The 23556-nt window shown below is 50.0% G+C and overlaps 1 protein-coding gene across 5 annotated transcripts; it reads left to right on the top strand.

The window, feature by feature from the left end:
* The first annotated feature begins 3649 nt into the window (after window positions 1–3649).
* sf1 (splicing factor 1) lies at window positions 3650–23446 on the top strand. Of its 5 annotated transcripts, XM_079257921.1 has the most exons (13): window positions 3650–3774; window positions 4524–4947; window positions 11522–11653; window positions 13311–13386; window positions 16584–16736; window positions 18109–18198; window positions 18281–18464; window positions 18541–18656; window positions 18947–19054; window positions 19132–19327; window positions 19405–19627; window positions 20719–20883; window positions 22245–23446. In XM_079257921.1, exons 2-13 carry the CDS (start codon window positions 4542–4544, stop codon window positions 22574–22576), a joined length of 2181 nt encoding a protein of 726 aa, XP_079114047.1. In that variant the 5' UTR covers window positions 3650–3774; window positions 4524–4541; the 3' UTR covers window positions 22577–23446. The 5 variants fall into 5 exon arrangements, with proteins under 5 accessions (XP_079114047.1, XP_079114046.1, XP_079114044.1 ...); XM_079257918.1 differs by lacking the exons at window positions 3650–3774; window positions 4524–4947 and adding an exon at window positions 9111–9518 and having other exon boundaries at window positions 19132–19279; window positions 22245–23443; XM_079257917.1 differs by lacking the exons at window positions 3650–3774; window positions 4524–4947 and adding an exon at window positions 9111–9518 and having other exon boundaries at window positions 22245–23443.
* The last annotated feature ends 110 nt before the right edge of the window (window positions 23447–23556 follow it).

The raw sequence follows: 23556 nt of genomic DNA, 5'->3' as shown, positions 1-23556 counted from the left end.
GGGGTCATTGTGACGGAACAGGGTGGGGGTGACTCGGGAGTATTGTGACGGAACAGGGTGGGGGTGACTCGGGAGTATTGTGACGGAACAGGGTGGGGGTGACTCGGGAGCATTGTGACGGAACCGGGTGGGGGTGACTCGGGAGCATCACGCCGTAACAGGGTGGGGGTGACTTGGCAACATTACGACATAACAGGGTGGGGGTGACTCGGGAACATTACGACGTAACAAGGTGGGGATGACTCCGAATCATTGTGATGGAACCGGGTGGGGGTGACTCGCGAGCATTATGACGTCACAGGGTGGGCGTGACTTGGAAACATTATGACGTAACAGGGTGGGGGTGACTCGGGTACATTACGACGTAACGGTGCGGGTGACTCGGGATCATTGTGACGGAACAGGGTGGGAGTGACTCGAGATCATTGTGACGGAACAGGGTGGGGGTGACTCGGGGTCATTGTGACGGAACAGGGTGGGCGTGACTCGGGAGCATTGTGACGGAACCGGGTGGGGGTGACTCGCGAGCATCACGCCGTAACAGGGTGGGGGTGACTCGGGAACATTGTGACGTAACAAGTGGGGTAACTCGGGAACATTACGACGTAACAAGGTGGGGATGACTCCGAATCATTGTGACGGAACAGGGTGGGGGGTGACTCCGAATCATTGTGACGGAACAGGGTGGGGGGTGACTCGGGAGCATTGTGACGGAACCGGGTGGGGGTGACTCACGAGCATCACGCCGTAACAGGGTGGGGGTGACTCGGGAACATTACGACATAACAGGGTGGGGGTGACTCGGGAACATTGTGACGTAACAAGGTGGGGATGACTCGGGATCATTGTGACGGAACAGGGTGGGGGTGACACGGGATCGTTGTGACGGAACCGGGTGGGGGTGACTCGGGAGCATTATGACGTCACAGGGTGGGCGTGACTTGGAAACATTATGACGGAACCGGGTGGGGGTGACTCGGGAGCATTATGACGTCACAGGGTGGGCGTGACTTGGAAACATTATGACGGAACCGGGTGGGGGTGACTCGGGAGCATTATGACGTCACAGGGTGGGGGTGACTTGGAAACATTGACGTAACAGGGTGGGGGTGACTCGGGAACATTACGACGTAACAGGGTGCGGGTGACTCGGGATCATTGTGAAGGAACAGGGTGGGAGTGACTCGGGATCATTGTGACGGAACAGGGTGGGGGTGAGTCGGGATCATTGTGACGGAACAGGGTGGGGGTGACTCGGGAGTATTGTGACGGAACAGGGTGGGGGTGACTCGGGATCGTTGTGACGGAACCGGGTGGGGGTGACTCGGGAGCATTATGATGTCACAGGGTGGGGGTGACTTGGAAACATGACGTAACAGGGTGGGGGTGACTCGGGTACATTACGACGTAACGGTGCGGGTGATTTCGGGATCATTGTGACGGAACAGGGTGGGGGTGACTCGGGAGTGTTGTGACGGAACAGGGTGGGGGTGACTCGGGAGCATTGTGACGGAACCGGGTGGGGGTGACTCGCGAGCATCAAGCCGTAACAGGGTGGGGGTGACTCGGGAACATTATGACATAACAGGGTGGGGGTGACTCGGGAACATTATGACATAACAGGGTGGGGGTGACTCGGGAACATTATGACATAACAGGGTGGGGGTGACTCGGGAACATTGTGACGTAACAAGTGGGGTGACTCGGGAACATTACGACGTAACAAGGTGGGGGTGACTCGGGATCATTGTGACGGAACAGGGTGGGGGTGACTCGGGATCGTTGACGGAACCGGGTGGGGGTGACTCTGGAGCATTATGACGTCACAGGGTGGGGGTGACTTGGAAACATTATGACGTAACAGGGTGGGGGTGACTCGGGAACATCACGCCGTAACAGGGTGCGGGTAACTCGGGATCATTGTGACGGAACAGGGTGGGAGTGACTCGGGGTCATTGTGACGGAACAGGGTGGGGGTGACTCGGGGTCATTGTGACGGTACGGTGGGGGTGACTCGGGGTCATTGTGACGGAACCGGGTGGGGGTGACTCGGGAGCATTACGACGTCACAGGGTGGGGGTGACTCGGGAACATTACGACATAACAGGGTGGGGGTGACTCGGGTACATTACAACTTAACAGGGTGGGGGTGACTCGGGAGTATTGTGACGGAACAGGGTGGGGGTGACTCGGGAGCATTGTGACGGAACCGGGTGGGGGTGACTCGCGAGCATCATGCCGTAACAGGGTGGGGGTGACTCGGGAACATTATGACATAACAGGGTGGGGGTGACTCGGGAACATTATGACATAACAGGGTGGGGGTGACTCGGGAACATTATGACATAACAGGGTGGGGGTGACTCGGGAACATTATGACATAACAGGGTGGGGGTGACTCGGGAACATTATGACATAACAGGGTGGGGGTGACTCGGGAACATTATGACATAACAGGGTGGGGGTGACTCGGGAACATTATGACATAACAGGGTGGGGGTGACTCGGGAACATTATGACATAACAGGGTGGGGGTGACTCGGGAACATTATGACATAACAGGGTGGGGGTGACTCGGGAACATTATGACATAACAGGGTGGGGGTGACTCGGGAACATTATGACATAACAGGGTAGGGGGTGACTCGGGAACATTGTGACGTAACAAGTGGGGTGACTCGGGAACATTACGACGTAACAAGGTGGGGGTGACTCGGGATCGTTGTGACGGAACCGGGTGGGGGTGACTCGGGAGCATTATGACGTCACAGGGTGGGGGTGACTTGGAAACATATTGAAGTAACAGGGTGGGGGTGACTCGGGTACATTACGACGTAACAGGGTGCGGGTGACTCGGGATCATTGTGACGGAACAGGGTGGGAGTGACTCGGGATCATTGTGACGGAACAGGGTGGGGGTGACTCGGGGTCATTGTGACGGAACAGGGTGGGGGTGACTCGGGAGTATTGTGACAGAACAGGGTGGGGGTGACTCGGGAGCATTACGATGTCACAGGGTGGGGGTGACTCTGGAACATTACGATGTCACAGGGTGGGGGTGACTCGGGAACATTACGACGTCACAGGGTGGGGGTGACTCGGGTACATTGTGACGTAACAAGGTGGGGGTGACTCGGGAATATTACGACATAACAGGGTGGGGTGACTCGGGTACATTACGACGTAACGGTGCGGGTGACTCGGGAACATTACGACGTAACAGGGTGGGGGTGTCTCGGGAACATTACGACATAACAGGGTGGGGGTGTCTCGGGGCTGGGGGTCAGGCACTAGTTTCTGTGCTGAAGGTACTTTTGTTTCTATGCTTGTTCTACCTGCGGGTGCTGAAGAAGAGTGAATGTTTTTCTACTAGCTGTAAACATGTCGGCAGACATTAAAGATCTAAAAGCTAAACTCGCTTTGGTCACATGATTCCCTTCTTTCTTACATTTTCAACACAACTGGAACTTTAAGAGAAAATATTCTGGTGTTCACCATCTATTCCCAGACCTAATGACGGTTAATCGATCTTTATGTCGTGGTTATTGTGTCTAATGAGGAAAGTTTTAATAAAAAAAACACCTCCTGGTTTGGCGAACCGTTACGGAGGTTCCTCGTGCGTTCAACGTGTCGTGACGTCACACGCTCGAGCTACTCCTACGTCAGTCGGTAACGCATCGTGTCGTCACACGCTCGAGCTGCTCCTACGTCAGTCGGTAATGCTCCGGTCGCCATTTCGCAGGGTTCGGGTCAACACGCGGTTCTGACTCAGAGGTATGATTTCCCTCGTTACGGTGTTTACATGGGAGCATCTGCTGATGGAAACAAACCAGAAGCTGCTCCAGCATTTAGTGGGACGTTAGCTGGCTAGCTTAGCCGTTAGCATGGCTGGCTAACCATCATCCTAACTGCTAGGCTAGCTCTGCGTGCTAAAAGCACAGATTAAGCCAAGCTCAACGTGTTTACAGAGATTCTCTGAGGAATATGTTGTGTGTTTTGGTTATTGAGTAGCACGTTCCTTGATAAGTTGTTTTAAACCGCTGGTTTAGCTGTTTTATCTAAGCTAATTGGAAGCTAACGTAGCTTTAGCTTCTTAGCCAACATGGCTGCCGAGGTGCGATCAACTGCGTGACAATCCACCAGATCCTAAAGGCGTTTTGTAAGTTTTTAAGGGGGTTTAACTTCATACACACTGATTTAATCAGCTAACGGACGGTAATACCAGGTTTAGTTTCAAACAGAGGAGGTTTTAGCTGATTAAACAGACGATCCGCCATAGCAGTCTGGATGTAAACAGTTTGGATGCTTCTGACCATAAATGCTTCTGGGTGGTTCTGTCCAACACCAGGCCTCTTCCAGGAGAAATGCATTACAGATCATCTTTTTTACATAAACCCGTTCAGATCTAAACAGTCTGAGACTGGTTCAGAGTTGTGGTCCTCATTGATCATTATTTCTCATTCTCCAGCTGTGACTATTACCATTGAATCCTCTTTTGTTTTTCTTTTATTGTCCTGCTTTAGTGACGAGAAAGCTCCACAATGGTGAAAATATTCATCGGAAACTTGTCACCGAAGACGACATCAGACGAACTTCGCTCCCTCTTCTCCCAGTATGGAAAAATCGCAGAGTGCTCCATCGTTAAGAACTTTGGATTTGTGCACATGGATGACAAAGCTGAAGCAGAAGAGGCCATCCGCAACCTTCATCATTACATGCTGAACGATCAGCCCCTGAACGTGGAACTGAGCCACGGAAAGTCCAAAGGATCCACCAAACTGTATGTTGGCAACATTGCATGCACCAATCAGGAGCTGAGGGCCAAGTTTGAAGAGTATGGCGCTGTGCTGGAGTGCGACATCGTGAAAAACTATGCTTTTGTTCACATGGAGCGAATGGAAGATGCCGTGGAGGCTATTAATCAGTTGAACAACACGGCCTTTAAAGGTGAACTCTTGGGCTGGGCTTGATGGGCAGGTTCAGTCAGACTTAAGATTTTAGCACCAAGAATATTCAGTTCTTGTAAGTTGACAGGTGAGTGACGGTAAGTACAGAGAGAGCAGGTAAAGTTGAGCTAAACGGAGACAGAGGGAAAGGGCTGGCTCTTAAAGCTGCCGGCCATGATGCCATTGGTTTCTTCCACCTGCCTGACATTTATAGACAGATTAGCTGGAAAAATGTGTCATATTTAGATTTGGCAGCTGTAAATGAGTAAAAAGTACATTTGAAATGCAGAATGTGCACGGATTTCAGCTTTAACACCAGCTGTTTCATGTGCAAATAAAAAGCTCAGTTGAAGTGAGAAGCAGCTTTTAAACAGGCTGATTGATCAGGGGGCTCCATGTCAATGTCATTGATAACAAATGCCGGCACAAGTCCTTATTGAGTCTTCTCTTTTTAAGGCAAACTGATGAGCGTGAAGCTTTCGACTAGCCGCCTGCGTACTGCGCCGGGAATGGGAGACGGATCGGGTTGTTATCGTTGCGGGCAGGAAGGCCACTGGTCCAAAGAATGTCCTCTAGACCAAAATGGCTTCCACAGAAACAGCTCAGAGACGAAGTCTGATGGATGCAGTGCCTCGAGATTTGACGGGCGTGGTCAGAGCCGGGAGTATCAGGACTTCGGCGGTGATCCAGATTACGCCGGCGCCTATACACATGCTTTCTCCCGGGGTTCTGGTCAAAGCAGCATGGCCGATTACAGAGGAGGTGCAGGCTACGAGAACGCAGCGAGATATGGGCCACATCCCGGTTACGCCATAAACGCCGTTGCTGATCATAGCATGGCTCGGATGTACAGCAGCGAGGCGGCATACGGGACCAACGGCTCGCTCTATGGCGCGGTACCAGCCTTCTCGGTGCGACGCTCGTCTTACGAGGAAAGGGATCCGTACGGGGCCGTGGACTACTACGAGAAGTACAGGGCCAATACTTATGGAGACGGTTATTTCGAGGAACGCCAGGGTGTCGCCATGCCTGCTCCAACAACCACCTCCTCTGCAGCTTTGAGGGAACGTCTACCCCCTTCTAGCGTCGACCCATACGAGTGCCCTCCCCTCCCTCCTCCACCGGCCCCAGTCTCCTCATACTACTCACGTGACCGGAGTCCGATACGGAGAGTTGCTGGCGAGGCGGGTGGATTTACATATGAGCGTTCGCGCCTTTCCCCTGTGACCACCCTCCCGAGAAGTTCTACTTTTGAGCATGCGCGGGAACCCGCCGCTGATCGGGCACGATATGCTTACTAACCCCTCTCTGCTGCAGTGAGCTGATCTAACGCTGAGCGGACAGGAATGAGTGATGAAGCTCAGAACAAACCTGTCGGATCGTGTCCTGCTGTGATCCGATACCAGCTCAGACAGATGTTTCCTTACTTACCTTTTGTGGTATTTGTGCAGTTCTGAGACCTTTTAGCTTTTCTTGCTTCTTCTAAGTGCAGGTGCTCGGTTTACCTACAACCAAGCTTCATTCAGCAGCAGCCGTAGCAGCAGCTGGATACATGTAGACACAATGTCGATGTTAGTGCATGGTGATGTGTAAAGGTGAGTCCGTGTTTTAGCTCTGTGCATCGTAGTGAACGTGTTTCTGCAGCTTCCAGCATCAATAATCCGAGGTAACAGCCGTTTCCAGTTCAGTGCTTCTTAACCTACTTCTGGTATAAACATGTACAAAGATCAGTTTAACTTGCTGTAAAAATGTTGATTTGGAGTTTTCTTTATTTTTAAACATGGCTGTAATAAACCTAAAGCTTCAGTTCTTCATCTTGTAATATCACATTGCACTCATCTCAGTCCTCTTTCCTCTTTCTTTTATTAAAATTTGGAAAATTGAAACCTGCTTGTTCTGAGTCATTTTAAAAACCAGCAGATTGTTTGCGGCAACAACTCTTTATGACAATAAACTGGAAATGTATTACATTAAAGCCAGACTAGGTAAGGTTGGGGAGCTCGTCTTGGTCCCCCCCCCCATTGGCTCCTCTTCCATCCTGGATCCTCCCCCTCTGGTTTTACTCCTTGCGTGATCCAAGGCTGCCGAGTTTCTTCTTCACTATTTTGTATTTTTATCCTAACATGCTGTTTATATGCAGGGTGTGGCTATCAGGTATGCGCTGCTGGAGGGGGAGGAGGGGAGCCGGGAGAAGAAGCTACGAAATATAAGAAATTAACAACTTCATTTGGGTCGGAACGTTTGGATTGGTCAGAGTTTTTACAGATTTACAGTAAACTGAGGGGTCTAACTATATTTCTTATTCATGATTACAGAATGTATAGACTACTATCAGGACGAGGAACCACTTCACCCAGAGGAACATGTCTCTGTGCAGGATTACCTTCTGGAGATTTAATGTGGAAATTAGCGTCAGACAAAGCTCATGCTATTCATGGTAGCTGTCCAATCAGTCAGGCGTGTGGTCCGGAGCAAAAACTGGTCCAACACGGGGTCCAGTCTGGTCCATGGGTTTTGGTAAATGTAAATATGTCTGATCAGAAGACAGTCAGTTCTCCAGAGTCCAGTTTGTATGATGAGGTGAGTCAGTTCAGACAGGTACACATATGCAAATGTACATGTATGTACATTTAACATGTTCCTCCTGAGAAGTGCTTATGGAGCGGGATCGCTGCTGGTCTTCCTGGGAAAAACCAAATTCAACATGACAAGAATATTTTACAGATATGTGTGTACATCTTAAAATACATAAAATCTGAAATGCAACAAATGTAAATAAAAATGCAGACATTTATATGGAAAACATGAACTATTTGAATTGTTTAAACATCTTTGTAAACATAGCTGTGATACACAAAACTTCTAGCTAGTTACCTTCACTAAGCAGGTGGCAGAGATTAACTTGTCTACATTTATCTGTTCGTAACTTTATGTAAAAGTTCCTGGATTTTCATCATGTGTTTCTGAGAATTAATCCTGGTCTAACTTTATGATCTGGATCAGCATTTGGATGCAGGAGTGTTGTGAAGGATTCTTCTTCATTGCGAGATGGAACCATTTTCATTATATCTGCATAAAACTCCACAATAAATGATGAGAAAATCCAGGAAAAGTTCCCAACTGGTTTTCCAAGATATCAAAGGTAGATGAGGATCCTGGAAACATTCTGGATACTACCATCCAGAACAGGAACGACATTCTGAATACTAATAAAGTATTAGATATTACAATATTCCTCAATATTCATTTAATTAGTTTATTGAAATGGACAGCGCTTGTTTATGAACATGTATAAACTATAAATGTATAGCTAGCAAGCTAACTTTCACAGGTGGTCCATGCAGCAGTTAAAGGAAAGATACACAATACAAAAAGACAATGAAATAATAAAACTAATGTACAAAATGTGACATTAAGATTGTAAAATATTTACATTCTAAATAAAAGAATGTACAAAATTGACCTTGAAAGGTTTTTATATCAAATTAATCAGTCATTTCCTCCTGTCTGCAAGCAATTTTGTGACCTTTATGCTGAAAATTGTGGGGGTTAAATGAATGTGGCTGCATTCAAATTAAAATGAACAGGCCTTCCTTTTGTTTATATATGTGTGTTTTTATGTCATTCTCCCAAATTACATGTGCATTTTAATTGACAATGACATATTTAGAAGAGTATATATTGTTCAGTATTTAGACTATAAAAGATTATTTTCCCGTAAAGCAACTTCTAATTAAAGAATTACTGCATTTGTAATGTTGGTTATCTATAAGTCGAAGATCTGCAACAATGAGGAGCCAAATGAGGTTCATTTGCTAGTTATTTTTTCTATTAAGAACAAATCCTGTACAAATACTCCCTATAAGTTTAACTAATTTATTTATTCATGTATTTGTTTGTTTGTTTATTTATCTTTGTTTTCAATTTCCTACAATTACATTGTTTTTGCTAGTACAATGAAAAGACTAAGGTCGCTCATTAATCTTTTTGTTGGGTGGTGACTATGAAGATTTGTCATCAACGATTGGTGAAAATAAATTTGATTGACAGTTAAATGCACCAGTGACTTTTCGGAATGGAAGCCGTTAAGCTGGCCAATAGGAGCGCGTTACACTGACGGCTCGTTGCACGTCTCGAGGATCAACCATCAACCTTTGTGATATTGTGTTGACGCCATTTTAGAGCGGCGTCTTGTTCAGGCGTTGGAGACGAGATCCCGTTGGGTTTATTTCTGTTTTTACCGGTTAGAGGAGATTATACTTGGCTGAACAGGCGTCTGACCGAGACGAAGCCATTTCAGGGGATTGAAAATGGCCACGGGAGCGAATGCGACTCCTCTGGGGAAGTTGCACCCTAGTATCGGTGCGAAACGAGGGTTTGACGCCGGGCCTGGTGCTGGAACCGGGCTGATGCCGACACCGGGAACGCCCGGATCCTTTTCCTCCATGCAGGGCTTCCAGCCTTCTATCCCCAACGCATCTTTCCCCCAGACACACCAGTTTAACCCAGGGACAGGCTTCTCAGCCCAGGCTCAGCAGCAGGCAGGTGTGGGCTCCGGGATGGCTAAAGCTGGTAAGTAACCAGCTACCTGCTAACTAGCTAAGACTGGAATCAGTTACCCACAAACTAGCTAACCAGTTACCAGATAACTAGCTAACCAGTTACAAGATAACAAACCAGTTACCCGCTAACTAGCCGACCAGTTACCAGATAACTAGCTCAAACTGCTAACCAGTTACCTGCTGACTTGCTAGCCAGTTACCAGCTACCCGCTAACTAGCTAGCCCGTTACCAGATAACTACCTAAAACTGGTAAGTAACCAGTTACCAGATAATGGCTAACCAGTTACCCGCTAACTAGCTAAAAGTTTAAACCAGTTACAAGGTAACTAGCTAAGACTGGTAAGTAGGCAGTTATCCGCTAACTAGCTAACCAGTTACCAGATAACTACCTAAAACTGGTAAGTAACCAGTTACCAGATAATGGCTAACCAGTTACCCGCTAACTAGCTAAAAGTTTTAACCAGTTACCAGGTAACTAGCTAAGACTGGTAAGTAGGCAGTTATCTGCTAACTAGCTAAACAGTTACCAGATACCTAGATAAGACTGGTAAGCAACCAGTTACCAGATAACTAGCTAAGACTGGTAAGTAACTAGTTACCAGATAACTTCTAACCAGTGACCACTTATCCGCTAACACTGCAAACCAGTAAGCAGTTATCCGCTAACTAGCTAACCAGTAAGCAGTTATCCGCTAACTGCTAGCTGTTGACCAAAGTTAACGTGAGGTCCAGGGTCAGGCCTTGCACGACATGGAGGACATACCGCTCAGGTTATTAGGAAACAGGTCATTGATAAGATTTTAAGCCAGTTGATCGATCGATACCAACACATACTCATATCTTTGGAGCAGCTAACGTGCTTAACTAATGCAGGTAGTAAAATAAACTAGTCGTAGTATTAAACTAACACAGGTAGTAAACTAAACTAGCAGTAGCAGTAGTGAACTAACAGAGGTAGGAAATTAAACTAACCTAATAGTTGTAGTACGCTAACGCAGGTAGTTAACCAAACTAACAGTTGTAGTAAACTAACGCAGGTAGTAAACTAAACTAATAATTGTAGTAAACTAACGAAGGTAGTAAACTAAACTAATAATTGTGGTAAACTAACGCAGATTGTAAACTAAACTAATAGTTGTAGTAAACTAACGAAGGTAGTAAACTAAACTAATAATTGTGGTAAACTAACGCAGATTGTAAACTAAACTAATAGTTGTAGTAAACAAAACTAGTAGTAGAGAATTAACGCAGATACTAAACTAATAGTAGTAGTGAACTAACGCAGGTAGTAAACTAAACTAATAGTAGTAGTAGTAGTAAACTAACTCAGGTTGTAAACTGAACGAATAGTGGTTAACTCACGCAGGTAGTAAAGTAAACTAATAGTAGTAGTGAACTAATGCAGGTAGGAAACTAAACTAATAATAGCAGTGACCTAACGTAGGTAGTAAATTAAACTTATAGAGGTAGTGAACTAACGCAGGTAGTAAACTAAACTAATAGTTGTAGTAGTAGTAAACTAAAGCAGGTTGTAAACTGAACTAATAGTAGTGGTTAACTAACGCAGGTTTTAAAGTAAACTAATAGTAGTGGTTAACTAACGCAGGTAGTAAACTAAAACTAATATTAGTAGTGAACTAACACAGATGAACTAAACTAGTAGTACTTGTAAACTAAGGCAGGTAGTTTGTTTCCGTCAGAAGTTTTTCCAACACACGAGCCAGGAAACCGCCACGTTAAGGTCATATCTCTAATAAATATGTGAGCTGCTTGTGAAAGAGACAGACCTATTACATCTGGCGGATAATAAAAAATAAGTCATTCCGTCCGCTGTGTCAGCTCGTGTGCTATTAGCATTAGCAGGCTAGTTGACCGTGGACGTTAGCTGGAGGCTAGCAGGCTAACGGGCACGCTAGCTGGAGGCTAGCTTGCTAGCTGAGCGCTGTATTTGATGCTCATCCTGCAGTGTAACTCACCGGATTCACCTCCAGACGTGATTTCTGTCCCGGTAGATTTCGGCCAGAAGAAGCAGCGGAAGAAGAGTCGGTGGAACCCCGAGACCCCCGATCAGAAGACGGTCATCCCGGGGATGCCCACCGTCATCCCTCCTGGACTCACACGAGATCAGGAGAGAGCATATATAGGTAAATGTCTGTTTTAACCCAGATTACCTTCACCAGTTAGAAACGTTAGCATCCTGTAATCTATCATGAGCTATATTCTGTTTAAGGTTGCAGTATTTTGCTATGTTGCACATTTGTGTCCTGTTTGCTGAATTCCCAACAGTTCGAGCTTTCCAACCTGAAAACCGACGTTTCTGGTGTGTTTACTACATCATTACTGTGCTGTCTTATCTGGGACACGCCAGAACTTTACTTTTATTTCTTGTTTTGCTCCAACTGTTGAGACAAAGCAATCATTTCTACTGAGCAATGATTATAACATGTTGATGTAAAGGTGTTACATTGATTTCCAATCCAGTGGTTCTGCTGTGTTTGTAGTCTTTTGGTTTGCATACCATCGGGCACCCATTAACAAGAGGAGTTTGTCATAGCTGATACTACAAAACAAAACACTGCTTGCTGGTTATGTGTCCTGAGCTGCAGGTCATCGCTCAGTGTCTCGCCTGATTCCTTCCCACCTAAACACATCATCAGTGTGGTTCCTATGCATGAAGGCCTCATAGTGTCCTAACATGGCTAAATTGGGTTGAATGTGAGCAATGCTGAGTTTTCTGGCAGATCGTTGAACTGAGATTCAGTCAGAACCCCGGTTGGTTTTGCAAACTGAGGAGGAACACTTGATGATGGTGTTCATGTTCTTACCTTCAGCTCCATTGAACACGTAAGACCGTTTGCAGTTAAAGTAATGGGAATAAAAAGTAAATAATGCAAATTGTGGCTTTGTTTCACTCCACCAACAGGAAAAAAACCAAAAACACACGAGAGTTCATGAGAAATCTTTGTGTTTTCCGTGTTCAATTTAGCCCCAGTTTGGCCTGTTGAAAGAAAAGATCCAACATCTGAATGATTTTAACCACGTGCCTTCCAGCAGCAGTGCAGCACCAACCAACCAACCAACGAACGCACTACCTTCACTTCCCTCAGAGGCAGACAACTTTCTTTTGTTTGGTTTTTAGTAACTAACATCATATTTGATGTTGTCCTCTCATTGATAATGGTTGTTCTTCCCTGGTATGTAAACATCCATTTTTGTGGCCCGCCCTCCGTCTGTCACTGTTTGCTCATTCAGTAGATCCCCTAAAACCAGAGCTAAGAGAAGTGTCCACCTCTCTGGCCCAGAGAGAGCATTTCAGAGCTGAATGGGTCTGTGTTGGAGGGGATACACAACGCTCATGATGTGCATGGTTTATTTTGTTCTAAATGACAGACTTGTTTCTACGCCACAGCAGCCCAGACTAGCTAAAAGCAAAAGGACAGAGCGTGCCGTAGACCTTAAGCAGAACCAAACCGTAACGCTACAGCAGGTCTTATTTGCTTATGTAGAAATCATGGTTTCATCATTTGACATGTGATCATGCTTAATCATTGTCCAAGAAAAGGTTTTTGTGGTTTTACTGTAAATGTGCTTGAATCCTGCGGAAACAGTAAGTTTTTCCATGTTTTAGCCTCACAGATGTTTATTTCATCTCCTTTTTATTTAACAGACTCAACTATTGTCTCTACTGCAGTAATGAATGAGACTTTGCTCGTATGTGCAGAGCCTTGTCTCTTTGTTGTTGTTATGGTAACCACATTTCTCTCCATCCTTGTTTTTCTTTCCTAACCTGAATTCTTCCAGTCCAACTGCAGATTGAAGACCTGACTCGTAAACTGCGTACAGGAGACCTGGGAATCCCTGTTAACCCTGAGGACAGGTCGGAAAAAGATTAAACCCTCGAACAGTAACACTTTCTCTACCTTCTTGACTATTTGGAAGACATAATGATAATGATTGCATTGTAATGTGGTTTTTAGCTTAACTGTCAGTGTTAGCAGAGCTAAGTAGAGTCTAGTTTCCACTCCGAGTCTAGGACAATCTTGTTTAGAGTATTTCATGATTTCCCTTGAACAGCTTAACTTATTTATAAAACCTGAAAGTTTATTTATTTGAATGTGTTCATACATTTTGTAAGTAGATGTATTTTATTATCTGTGCTTTAGAAACTGGTGACGGTGAATCTAAACGTTTTTAGTCTCTTTATGCCAGTTTTAGATTAAAATTTACCTCACAGTTTTTTAGACTCTTTCCAGTTCAATCAGCCGAATCAGGAGTAAATAACGGGGAAATGAAACCAGAGAAAAAGCTACATTATGTTGTCGTTATAAGGTGTTAAACTCACAAGGATCCATTTCCACTAGATCAGAGCCAGACCAGGACCTGAACGGGTCTGATAACCACCTGACATGAACTGCTTTATATCCTCACGAGGCTCGGATACGATCGGCTTCATTTACCGACTAAAGGATGGAAGCGGCGGCCAGAAGTCGGAAGTTTCCTCCACAACGGGTTTCTGCTCTAACGGCACGGTGCAGAACCAGCTTAACGTAGAAGAAGACCAACCAGGAGAAGAATTGGCTTCATAATAATTTTATTATTTTCCTTCAGTGTTTTAACGTCCTTGATCACGTCTGCCACGTCGTTACGGTGGACCGCCTTCATGTCGATCCGGTTTTACGTCCGCTTCTAGTTCAGCTGGATTTTAATAGAAGATGTAGAAGCTGAATCCTTTTAGTCCGAGTCAGCATGTAGACGTGGCGGTTCCACGCCACGTTTCAGCCTCAGCTGCCAGATTCTGAGCTAAAACCTCCGTAGACCAGCTGGAGGGTCACATAACCGTCCCAGTTCCACGCTGCTGGTCCTGGAGAGTCCTGCGGGTCCTGGAGGGTCCTGGAGGGTCCTGCGGGTCCTGGAGGGTCCTGGAGGGTCCTGCGGGTCCTGGAGGGTCCTGGAGGGTCCTGCTGGTCCTGCTGGTCCTGGAGGGTCCTGTGGGTCCTGCGGGTCCTGGAGGGTCCTGCTGGTCCTGGAGGGTCCTGGAGGGTCCTGCGGGTCCTGGAGGGTCCTGGAGGGTCCTGCGGGTCCTGGAGGGTCCTGCTGGTCCTGGAGGGTCCTGCTGGTCCTGGAGGGTCCTGCTGGTCCTGCTGGTCCTGCTGGTCCTGGAGGGTCCTGCTGGTCCTGCTGGTCCTGGAGGGTCCTGCGGGTCCTGCGGGTCCTGGAGGGTCCTGCTGGTCCTGGAGGGTCCTGGAGGGTCCTGGAGGGTCCTGCGGGTCCTGGAGGGTCCTGCTGGTCCTGGAGGGTCCTGCGGGTCCTGGAGGGTCCTGCTGGTCCTGGAGGGTCCTGCTGGTCCTGCGGGTCCTGGAGGGTCCTGCGGGTCCTGGAGGGTCCTGCGGGTCCTGGAGGGTCCTGCTGGTCCTGGAGGGTCCTGCTGGTCCTGCGGGTCCTGGAGGGTCCTGCGGGTCCTGGAGGGTCCTGCGGGTCCTGGAGGGTCCTGCGGGTCCTGGAGGGTCCTGCTGGTCCTGCGGGTCCTGCTGGTGAAGACCACGCAGAGATCTGCTGGAGTTTACAGTTAAACTTCAGGACTTCAGGCCACCAAGATGAATCGTTTTTATTAAAAACAATAGGACAACGTTCTAAATTCATGACGGATATAAACCAGTTTCAGAATGAACCAGTACACCACCCAGTACTGGCCCCGTGACCAAACCAGCTTAGAACTGGTTCTGGCTGCGGTCCAGACCTGGGGGTGGATCTGCTCTGGTGGAAACGAGGAATGTGGGTAAAAACAATGTTTTTGTGAGAGTCTGAAGGGGGGGGGGGGGGGGTTCAGGTCAGATGAGCCGAGGTAAAAACCAGAGTAACGCACGTTTTTCTGGATATTTCCACCTTTTCACTCCAGCGTTGAGGTTGTAGCATAAATGTTCCTGCGACTGCTTGTGTTGTCTGTTTTAATGACTCCTCTGCTGTGAGACATGAGAAATGAAGCTTTTTTTCCTTTTTAAATCTAAAACCTGACTTTGTTGGCTGCATTTTGGCCTCTGATCCTCCACCGTTACGTGTGAAGTAGTCGAGATGAATTGGCTCTAAAAAAAGCCCTGATAAATCCGACCTGGTTTTCCTGCTTATTTCCACACATCTGCAGCTTCTTGGCTGCTGTGGAGCTCGTGGCCTGTAGGCTTGTCATGTTAGCACTTATCTGGGAAACAGGGAACATTTCCAGCAGGGGGAAGAAGCCTGAGCTCCAGCTTTCTCTCTGGACTCTGAAAAGACTGAAAAAGCTGCCAGAAGAATCGCTGGCCAGTCCATAACGTAGTCTGATAAGGATCTGTTCCCACAGGACGGGGCTCGCCCTCGGCAGTGTGTGGACTCGTTAGCTTAGAGACCCTCTGACTCGATTTAATGTGACACAATCAACTTGGGAGGTGTTTCAGGTGGTCACCGTTGGAAGTTTGAAGCTTAAAAGGAACATTTTTTACTTTTTTTTTCTCCACTTTTCACATGACCTGTACAGAAAAGTGTCTCTCTGATTGGAGAGCGTAGGAAAAGGTGGATATCTAATCTTAATTCCTTTTCTCTAACCCAAATTACCCCACGTCAACCTAACCCTTTTTCAAGCGCAGAGCCTCCTTAACGCAGCAGCAGCACAGGTTTTCAGCATCCGAGGGGAGGTGCGGACCTCTTCCACCACGTCAGCACCAAGCAACTCTCACTACCAGCATCTCTGCTTAGGATTGCAAAGTTTGCTTTGGTTTCTTACAACTGTCCTTTCTTGTAGAGCAACAATCCTGTATGCAGGTGTAGTTTCACACATTTTTATTTCCTTTTGTTTCCTTGTATGAGCCTAATCACCCTGGTCGCCCCCTCTTTACTCGTACGACACGACGAGCTCTGGCCTTTAACCTGTCGGCGCAGAGCTCTGGCTTAACTTCCTGAGTCAGTCAGCCGCGGTAGATCTAAATGACCAGAGCAGTTTGTAAGCCTGAATCAGCTGTAGGGAGCCTGTGAGCTTGTTGTCCCAGCTCCGCTTCCAGACGACTTGTGATGCCGTGTGTTCTGTATTTTGTCTGCTGCTCTCAGGTCTCCCTCTCCAGAGCCCATCTATAACAGTGAGGGCAAAAGGCTGAACACCCGCGAGTATCGCACGCGGAAGAAGATCGAGGAGGAGCGGCACGCCCTGATCACTGAGATGGTGGGACTCAACCCCGACTTCAAGCCTCCTGCAGACTACAAGTACGTCCCTCTGCTGTTGCTTCAGGCTGAAAATGTTCCTGCAGTCGTCGTCATACTGCCGTCACCTCCACCAGGGGGCGCCGTAGAGAACTCACAGCAGATGCAGGCTGCAGGCGTAACCATGGCGACAATGGAGGAAGTCAGGGATTAGTTCATTTTGAGATCCTATCAGGGGAAAAGTCTCAGCAGTGTCTTAGAAGGTCTGTATTAATGACATAAAGATGGGCGGAGTCTCTGTGGCGTTACCTGGAGGTTTCTGAAGGGCTGGATTGAAGCTCGGTGATCCTCCAAGGCAGCGTCACGTGGTGGCGATGACCCCAGCGGTGCACTGAGCCGGCCCCAGTTCCACCAGCAGAGTTTCAGAGCGGTGTTAGACTCTCTGGACATGATTCGAGGACCGCGCTGAGGCAGCGAACATGTCTGGTTTAGAGAGAAAAGTAAACACCTCCATGTGTCAGGTGTCAGCTGAGATCCCCCCCCCCTCCCCCGCCTGAAGGCTCGCCAGGTGTCAGCTGAGATCCCCCCCCCCCCCCCCCCCCTCCCCCGCCTGAAGGCTCGCCAGGTGTCAGCTGAGACCCTCCCCTCCCCCGCCTGAAGGCTCGCCAGGTGTCAGCTGAGACCCTCCCCTCCCCCGCCTGAAGGCTCGCCAGGTGTCAGCTGAGATCCCCCCCCCCTCCCCCGCCTGAAGGCTCGCCAGGTGTCAGCTGAGACCCCCCCTCCCCCCGCCTGAAGGCTCGCCAGGTGTCAGCTGAGACCCCCCCTCCCCCGCCTGAAGGCTCGCCAGGTGTCAGCTGAGACCCCCCCCTCCCCCGCCTGAAGGCTCGCCAGGTGTCAGCTGAGACCCCCCCCTCCCCCGCCTGAAGGCTCGCCAGGTGTCAGCTGAGACCCCCCCTCCCCCGCCTGAAGGCTCGCCAGGTGTCAGCTGAGACCCCCCCTCCCCCGCCTGAAGGCTCGCCAGGTGTCAGCTGAGACCCCCCCCTCCCCCGCCTGAAGGCTCGCCAGGTGTCAGCTGAGACCCCCCCTCCCCCGCCTGAAGGCTCGCCAGGTGTCAGCTGAGACCCCCCCTCCCCCGCCTGAAGGCTCGCCAGGTGTCAGCTGAGACCCCCCCCCCAGAATTTTCTGGAATTTTTTCCAGAAAAAAGTTTCCATTCAGGTTATTAATAGTGTCCACATGAGAGCAGGAATATGGTGTAGTGCACACGTCAGGCCAGTAGGTGGCGCTGTAGCGCTGCTGCAGGGTGCAAACATGAAGCGTCCATGTCTGGGATCCGGTTTCTACTTGCTCTTTAGTGGAGTTTTAAAGTTTCAGCTCAAATCTTTATAAAGTTGAATAAAAGCTCCATCAGGCAGATAAACGTGTTTTCTCCTTCAGACCTCCCGCCACCAGAGTCAGCGACAAAGTGATGATCCCTCAGGATGAGTACCCAGAAATCAACTTTGTGGGTCTGCTGATTGGGCCGCGGTGAGTAGGACCGGATTCAGAGTCGTCCTCTTCAGCCCGCTGAGTGAATAACGGAAGCTCTGCTCCCTTTGTGCCGTCGCAGCGGGAATACGCTGAAGAACATCGAGAAGGAATGCTGCGCTAAGATCATGATCCGGGGGAAGGGCTCTGTGAAGGAAGGGAAGGTCGGCCGCAAAGACGGACAGATGCTGCCGGGGGAGGATGAGCCTCTGCACGCTCTGGTCACCGCCAACACCATGGAGAACGTGAAGAAGGCGGTGGAGCAGGTCGGGTCGCCGCTGTCCTCGCTGGCCGACCGCTGAAGTCTGCAGTTTGTACTGATGGTCAGAAATGTGTCCGCAGATCCGTAACATCCTGAAGCAAGGCATCGAGACGCCCGAGGATCAGAACGACTTGAGGAAGATGCAGCTGAGGGAGCTGGCCAGGCTGAACGGGACGCTGAGGGAGGACGACAACAGGTACAGGAGAGAGACCTGTCGGCGTTCGCTCCAAGAAACGCTTCTACGTTTACAGGCAGCTAAATGTCTGGATGCAGCTGGTTTGAAAGCTCCATCGGAGCCGCTGCAGGTAGTTTGTCTTACACCGGGTCCGGTTGGACGTGGGCGTGATGCCGCTGCGACGGCGGCGTGATGCCGCTGCAGTTAGTGTATTTTAGACCAGGTCTGGACGTCTGCGTGACTGAACTTGTTGACATGAAGGATTCCTCAAAGGGAAGCCTGACTCCAGATCTGCCGTGGTGGTTTTGCAGGATCCTGCGCCCCTGGCAGAACTCGGAGCCTCGCAGCATCACCAACACCACCCTCTGTACCAAATGTGGCGGAGCGGGTCACATCTCCTCCGACTGCAAGTACACCAGGTACCGGTCTGAGTGGCGTCTTGTTGCTTACAGACCCCTTCTGCTCTTCTAACGGGGGCTTGGTTTCTTTCCTGCAGCACGTTCTCCGCCCACAGAGCCACCGGAGGAGAACCCCCCCAGTCCGCCCAGGACAAGGCCCGTATGGACAAGGAGTACCTGTCTCTGATGGCTGAGCTGGGAGAGGCTCCGGTCCCCACCTCTGGAGGAGGACACACCAGTACACAGGCAGGAGCACCTCGGGCCTCTGGTCCCAACAACAACCAGCCCCCGCCGGTCAGCCGGTTGCACAAACATCCGCTAATCCTGTTGCTATGGAGATGGCTTTTAATGGTACTGCCTTTTCTCCACAGAACCGCCCCCCCTGGATGAGCTCCAGTCCCACCGAAAGCAGGAACTTCCACAGCATGCATGGGGGGCCCACTGGACCTGGAGGACCCCACAACTTCCCTCCCCCCATGCCCAACATGGGGGGTCCACCCATGCCCCCCAACCCCAACGGAATGCCCCCACCATGGATGCAGCCCCCTCCTCCTCCAATGAACCAGGGACCTGGACCTCACGGACACCCCATGGGTAAGTGCTGTAACCCCCCCCCCCCAAAGCGTAAACCAGTTTGGTTTTATGGTTTTCATCACACGTCACAGTGGAGCTGCTTGATTATTACAAAAATTCTTATCACAATTGTTCTGACTGAAATTAAGATCTCGATTATTTAACACAGTGTTAGCTGCTAATGTGGGTTCCCTCATCCTTAGCGTTAGCTGCTAAGGTGGGTTCCCTCATCCTTAGCGTTAGCTGCTAATGTGGGTTCCCTCATCCTTAGCGTTAGCTGCTAAGGTGGGTTCCCTCATCCTTAGCGTTAGCTGCTAAGGTGGGTTTCCTCATCCTTAGCGTTAGCTGCTAAGGTGGGTTCCCTCATCCTTAGCGTTAGCTGCTAAGGTGGGTTCCCTCATCCTTAGCGTTAGCTGCTAATGTGGGTTCCCTCATCCTTAGCGTTAACTGCTAATGTGGGTTCCCTCATCCTTAGCGTTAGCTGCTAATGTAGGTTTCCTCATCCTTAGCGTTAGCTGCTAAGGTGGGTTTCCTCATCCTTAGCGTTAGCTGCTAAGGTGGGTTCCCTCATCCTTAGCGTTAGCTGCTAAGGTGGGTTCCCTCATCCTTAGCGTTAGCTGCTAAGGTGGGTTCCCTCATCCTTAGCGTTAGCTGCTAAGGTGGGTTCCCTCATCCTTAGCGTTAGCTGCTAAGGTGGGTTCCCTCATCCTTAGCGTTAGCTGCTAAGGTGGGTTTCCTCATCCTTAGCGTTAGCTGCTAAGGTGGGTTCCCTCATCCTTAGCGTTAGCTGCTAAGGTGGGTTCCCTCATCCTTAGCGTTAGCTGCTAAGGTGGGTTCCCTCATCCTTAGCGTTAGCTGCTAAGGTGGGTTCCCTCATCCTTAGCGTTAGTTGATTTTACTTTATTTCCAGCAACGGAACAATAAAGTTAATCATTAAGTTGAAAATAACGTTATTTACATGTTTATATTTGTCCGTCGTGCTTCCACCGTCGCGTTTCCACCGTCGCGTTTCCACCTCTGACATCACAGCCCTGACGATTATCCTCAGACCAACATGTTTGATGCAGACTCATTCCAGCTGATTCAGTTTAACCCGCTACATTTCTGTTCAGGTCTGCTGCCTCCTCCCATGAGTATGATGCCACCTCCACCTCCTCCTCCCAGCAGCCAGCCTCCTCCTCCTCCCTCTGCTCCCTTGCCGCCATGGCAACAACAGGCTCCACCTCCTCCTCCCACCAGCAGCATGGCAACGAGCACGCCACTGCCGTGGCAGCAGAGTAAGACCCGCTCCTGATTAACACACTTTCCACACATCAGATCCTGGAGCTTTTTTAGATCTTTTACCGTCCGCCACAAGGTCAGAGGTCGCCACGAACACTCGGACGGAGACGGAAAGCAGTTTGATGAAACGAGCTGTGTTGGTAGAAAAGCAGAGTGGCTGGAGGCTGATGGAAAAGAGTTCTGCCTCTTTTCCATCAGCACCAGCTCGTCTCAGCTCGGTCCGGTTTCTGTTCCATTACATTTCAGTACCCGGTCTGAAAGGGGCGGGGCTTGTGTGAAACCACAGCGATACCAACACAGGACCGAGAGACAGTCGCTACTCGGTCTGCGGCTCGCTGGTCGCCGACCATAAATGGTCTCCATCTGTTGGAACCACTTCCAGTCTGTCTGATCCACTCCCACCATCGTGGTCCTCCACCCGCCGAGTCAGAGCTTTTCCAGCTTCTCTCCACGCCGCTGGAAACGCCGTTGCTAGCCGTAGACATTGAGTCGGAAATCTCCTGATAGACTTTTTCACGTTGTGTCGCTCCATCTGGTTCCCTCTGGATCCTTTCCTCAGCAACCAGAGACACGACTCCGGACCGCGGGACTTCTGTCCCGTAACGTAAACAACTTGGAGTCGCTCTTCCAGTGATGTCACTCCCTGACCTCTGATTGGCCGCGCCCCTGACCAATAGCAGCATGCTGTCTGGCGACGTCACACACAACCCAACTCAGCTCGTTTAGAACCTGGGCTGAGCAGTTCCAGAAACGGGACCGGTAAACGGGTCCAAGCCGCGTGGCGAGCCAGACAAGCCGAGCCGATACTGGTGGGAAACTCCAGTCTGGACGATTTCCTGGTCTTTTCCCACCACACCATCGGGACCGGGTCTGGACCGGGACCGGGGCCGGGACCGGGACCGGGACCGGGGCCGGGGCCGGGGCCGGGGCCGGGGCCGGGACCGGGACCGGGGTCGGGGTCGGGGGCCGGGACCGGGACCGGGACCGGGACCGGGGTCGGGACCGGTCCAGACCGGGTCCCGACCGGGTCCAGACCCGGTCCCGCACAGGCCGGGGAACCTGAACGACAACAGAATAAATGTGAAACGCTGCTGGGAGCCGGAACCGGTCCCGGTACAGTCCCAGTCCAGTCCCGGTCCCGGGTCTGAACCGGGACTGGACTGGGACTGGACCGGGACCGGGACCGGTTCCGGCTCCCAGCAGCGTTTCACATTTATTCTGTTGTCGTTCAGGTTCCCCGGCCTGTGCGGGGAACCGGTCTGACCCGGTTCTGGGCAGCAGGAAGCAGAACCAGTGTGATCATGTGATGTCATGTTGTGACCAGTAGAGCTCTAACCCCCCCTCCCCCCCTCCACAGATACCACCACCACCTCCAGTCCCGGGTCCAGCTCCCTGCCTCCATGGCAGCAGCCCCAGCAGCCGGCGGCCTCTGCAGCTCAGTCCCCCCTCCCCATGGGAACCCCCTCCATGGTGCCGCCCCCTCCTGGAGTCCAGCCCCCGTTGCCGCCGGGCGCCCCCCCCCCTCCTCCTCCACCACCTCCAGGCTCCACCGGCATGATGTACGCCCCCCCGCCCCCCCCTCCGCCCATGGACCCTTCTAACTTTGTCACCATGATGGGAATGGGGGTACCGGGCATGCCCCCCTTCAGCATGCCCCCCGCCCCCCCTCCCCCCCCGCCACAGAATTAGTCCGGCCCCAGAGGAAGAAGATGGAAACCAGTATAACCAGTGCTTTACTTTCTACCACTGATGCTCGTTAGTTCAGAGAAGACGTGTAACTTTCTCCGTCTGATTTTAAGGTCCGTGCACACGCCGAACCCTGCGCGCGCGCACGTGTGTGTGTGTGTGTGTTATCAGTAAACAGAATAAATTACTTTCCTTTCTGATCAATAATCTGATGCTTTTACTCTGAAGGGGCCCGGCGAGCGTCTCGGCTGAATAAGATTAATATTTTTGTAACAAGTTCTGGATGTTAGTCTGTAGTTTGTGTCGGCAAGCCGCCGTCGCCCCGGCAACGCCGTCCCCTGTGCTCCAACAGCACACGGCAGTGTTTGTGTCGCTTCTCTTTGTGTTGCAGCGCCGCCTCCGTGCACCGCTGTAGACGTCCTGCTTGGTTTAGTAATAAACTGGCCCAGTTCACCTCTGCTCTGGTTTCTGTGGTCTCTTCTGGGGTCCGCCTGCTTCAGCAACACGTTACGCAACATGTCCAACACGTTTACAGCAGCACATGTTCCCTGGAAGGTTCGCGTTTAACCCTGAAGCTGCAGATGGGCAGCTCGGATGTCTGAATGATCCCAGGTCCGGATCCACGGTGAGCCCAGTCCGGTCTCCCGGGCGCCCGACCCGGTCCAGTAACAGCAGAACACAACTCCATGGTTTCCCTTTTATTTTAGTCCAAGCCATTTATGTTCAAGATGTGCACAAGATTTCAGCTGTCTTAACCTCAGTTACAGTTTTTCACACTTTTAAATGGATTTCAGAGATAAAATATCACTTAAAGGAGAAATAATCATGTTTCAGGTCTGGTGGCAAGAACATTTTCTGACTTAATTAAAAGCTGTGGAGAACAGCAGCATGCTGCATTATGTAACACACACACACACACACCCCTTTTCAATAAATAAAGCTAATAAAGTCTAATGCTGGATTATTGCTGCTCATCCCGTCTC

Source organism: Telmatherina bonti (genome assembly GCF_933228915.1).
Source record: "Telmatherina bonti genome assembly, chromosome: 18".
In the NCBI taxonomy this organism is placed as follows: Eukaryota; Metazoa; Chordata; class Actinopteri; order Atheriniformes; family Telmatherinidae; genus Telmatherina; species Telmatherina bonti.
The sequence above is the reverse complement of the archived record's forward strand: the minus strand, read 5'-3'. Positions and strand labels throughout refer to the sequence as shown.

What these genes read in the sequence shown, in the direction of transcription:
- sf1 (XM_079257921.1), top strand. Translation starts at nt 4,542, where the DNA reads ATGGTGAAAATATTCATCGGAAACTTGTCACCGAAGACGACATCAGAC. An exon ending in CCTGTTAACCCTGAGGACAG is followed by an intron (nt 13,387 to 16,583) that starts GTCGGAAAAAGA and finishes TGCTGCTCTCAG; the next exon opens with GTCTCCCTCTCCAGAGCCCA. An exon ending in GCCACTGCCGTGGCAGCAGA is followed by an intron (nt 20,884 to 22,244) that starts GTAAGACCCGCT and finishes CCCCCTCCACAG; the next exon opens with ATACCACCACCACCTCCAGT.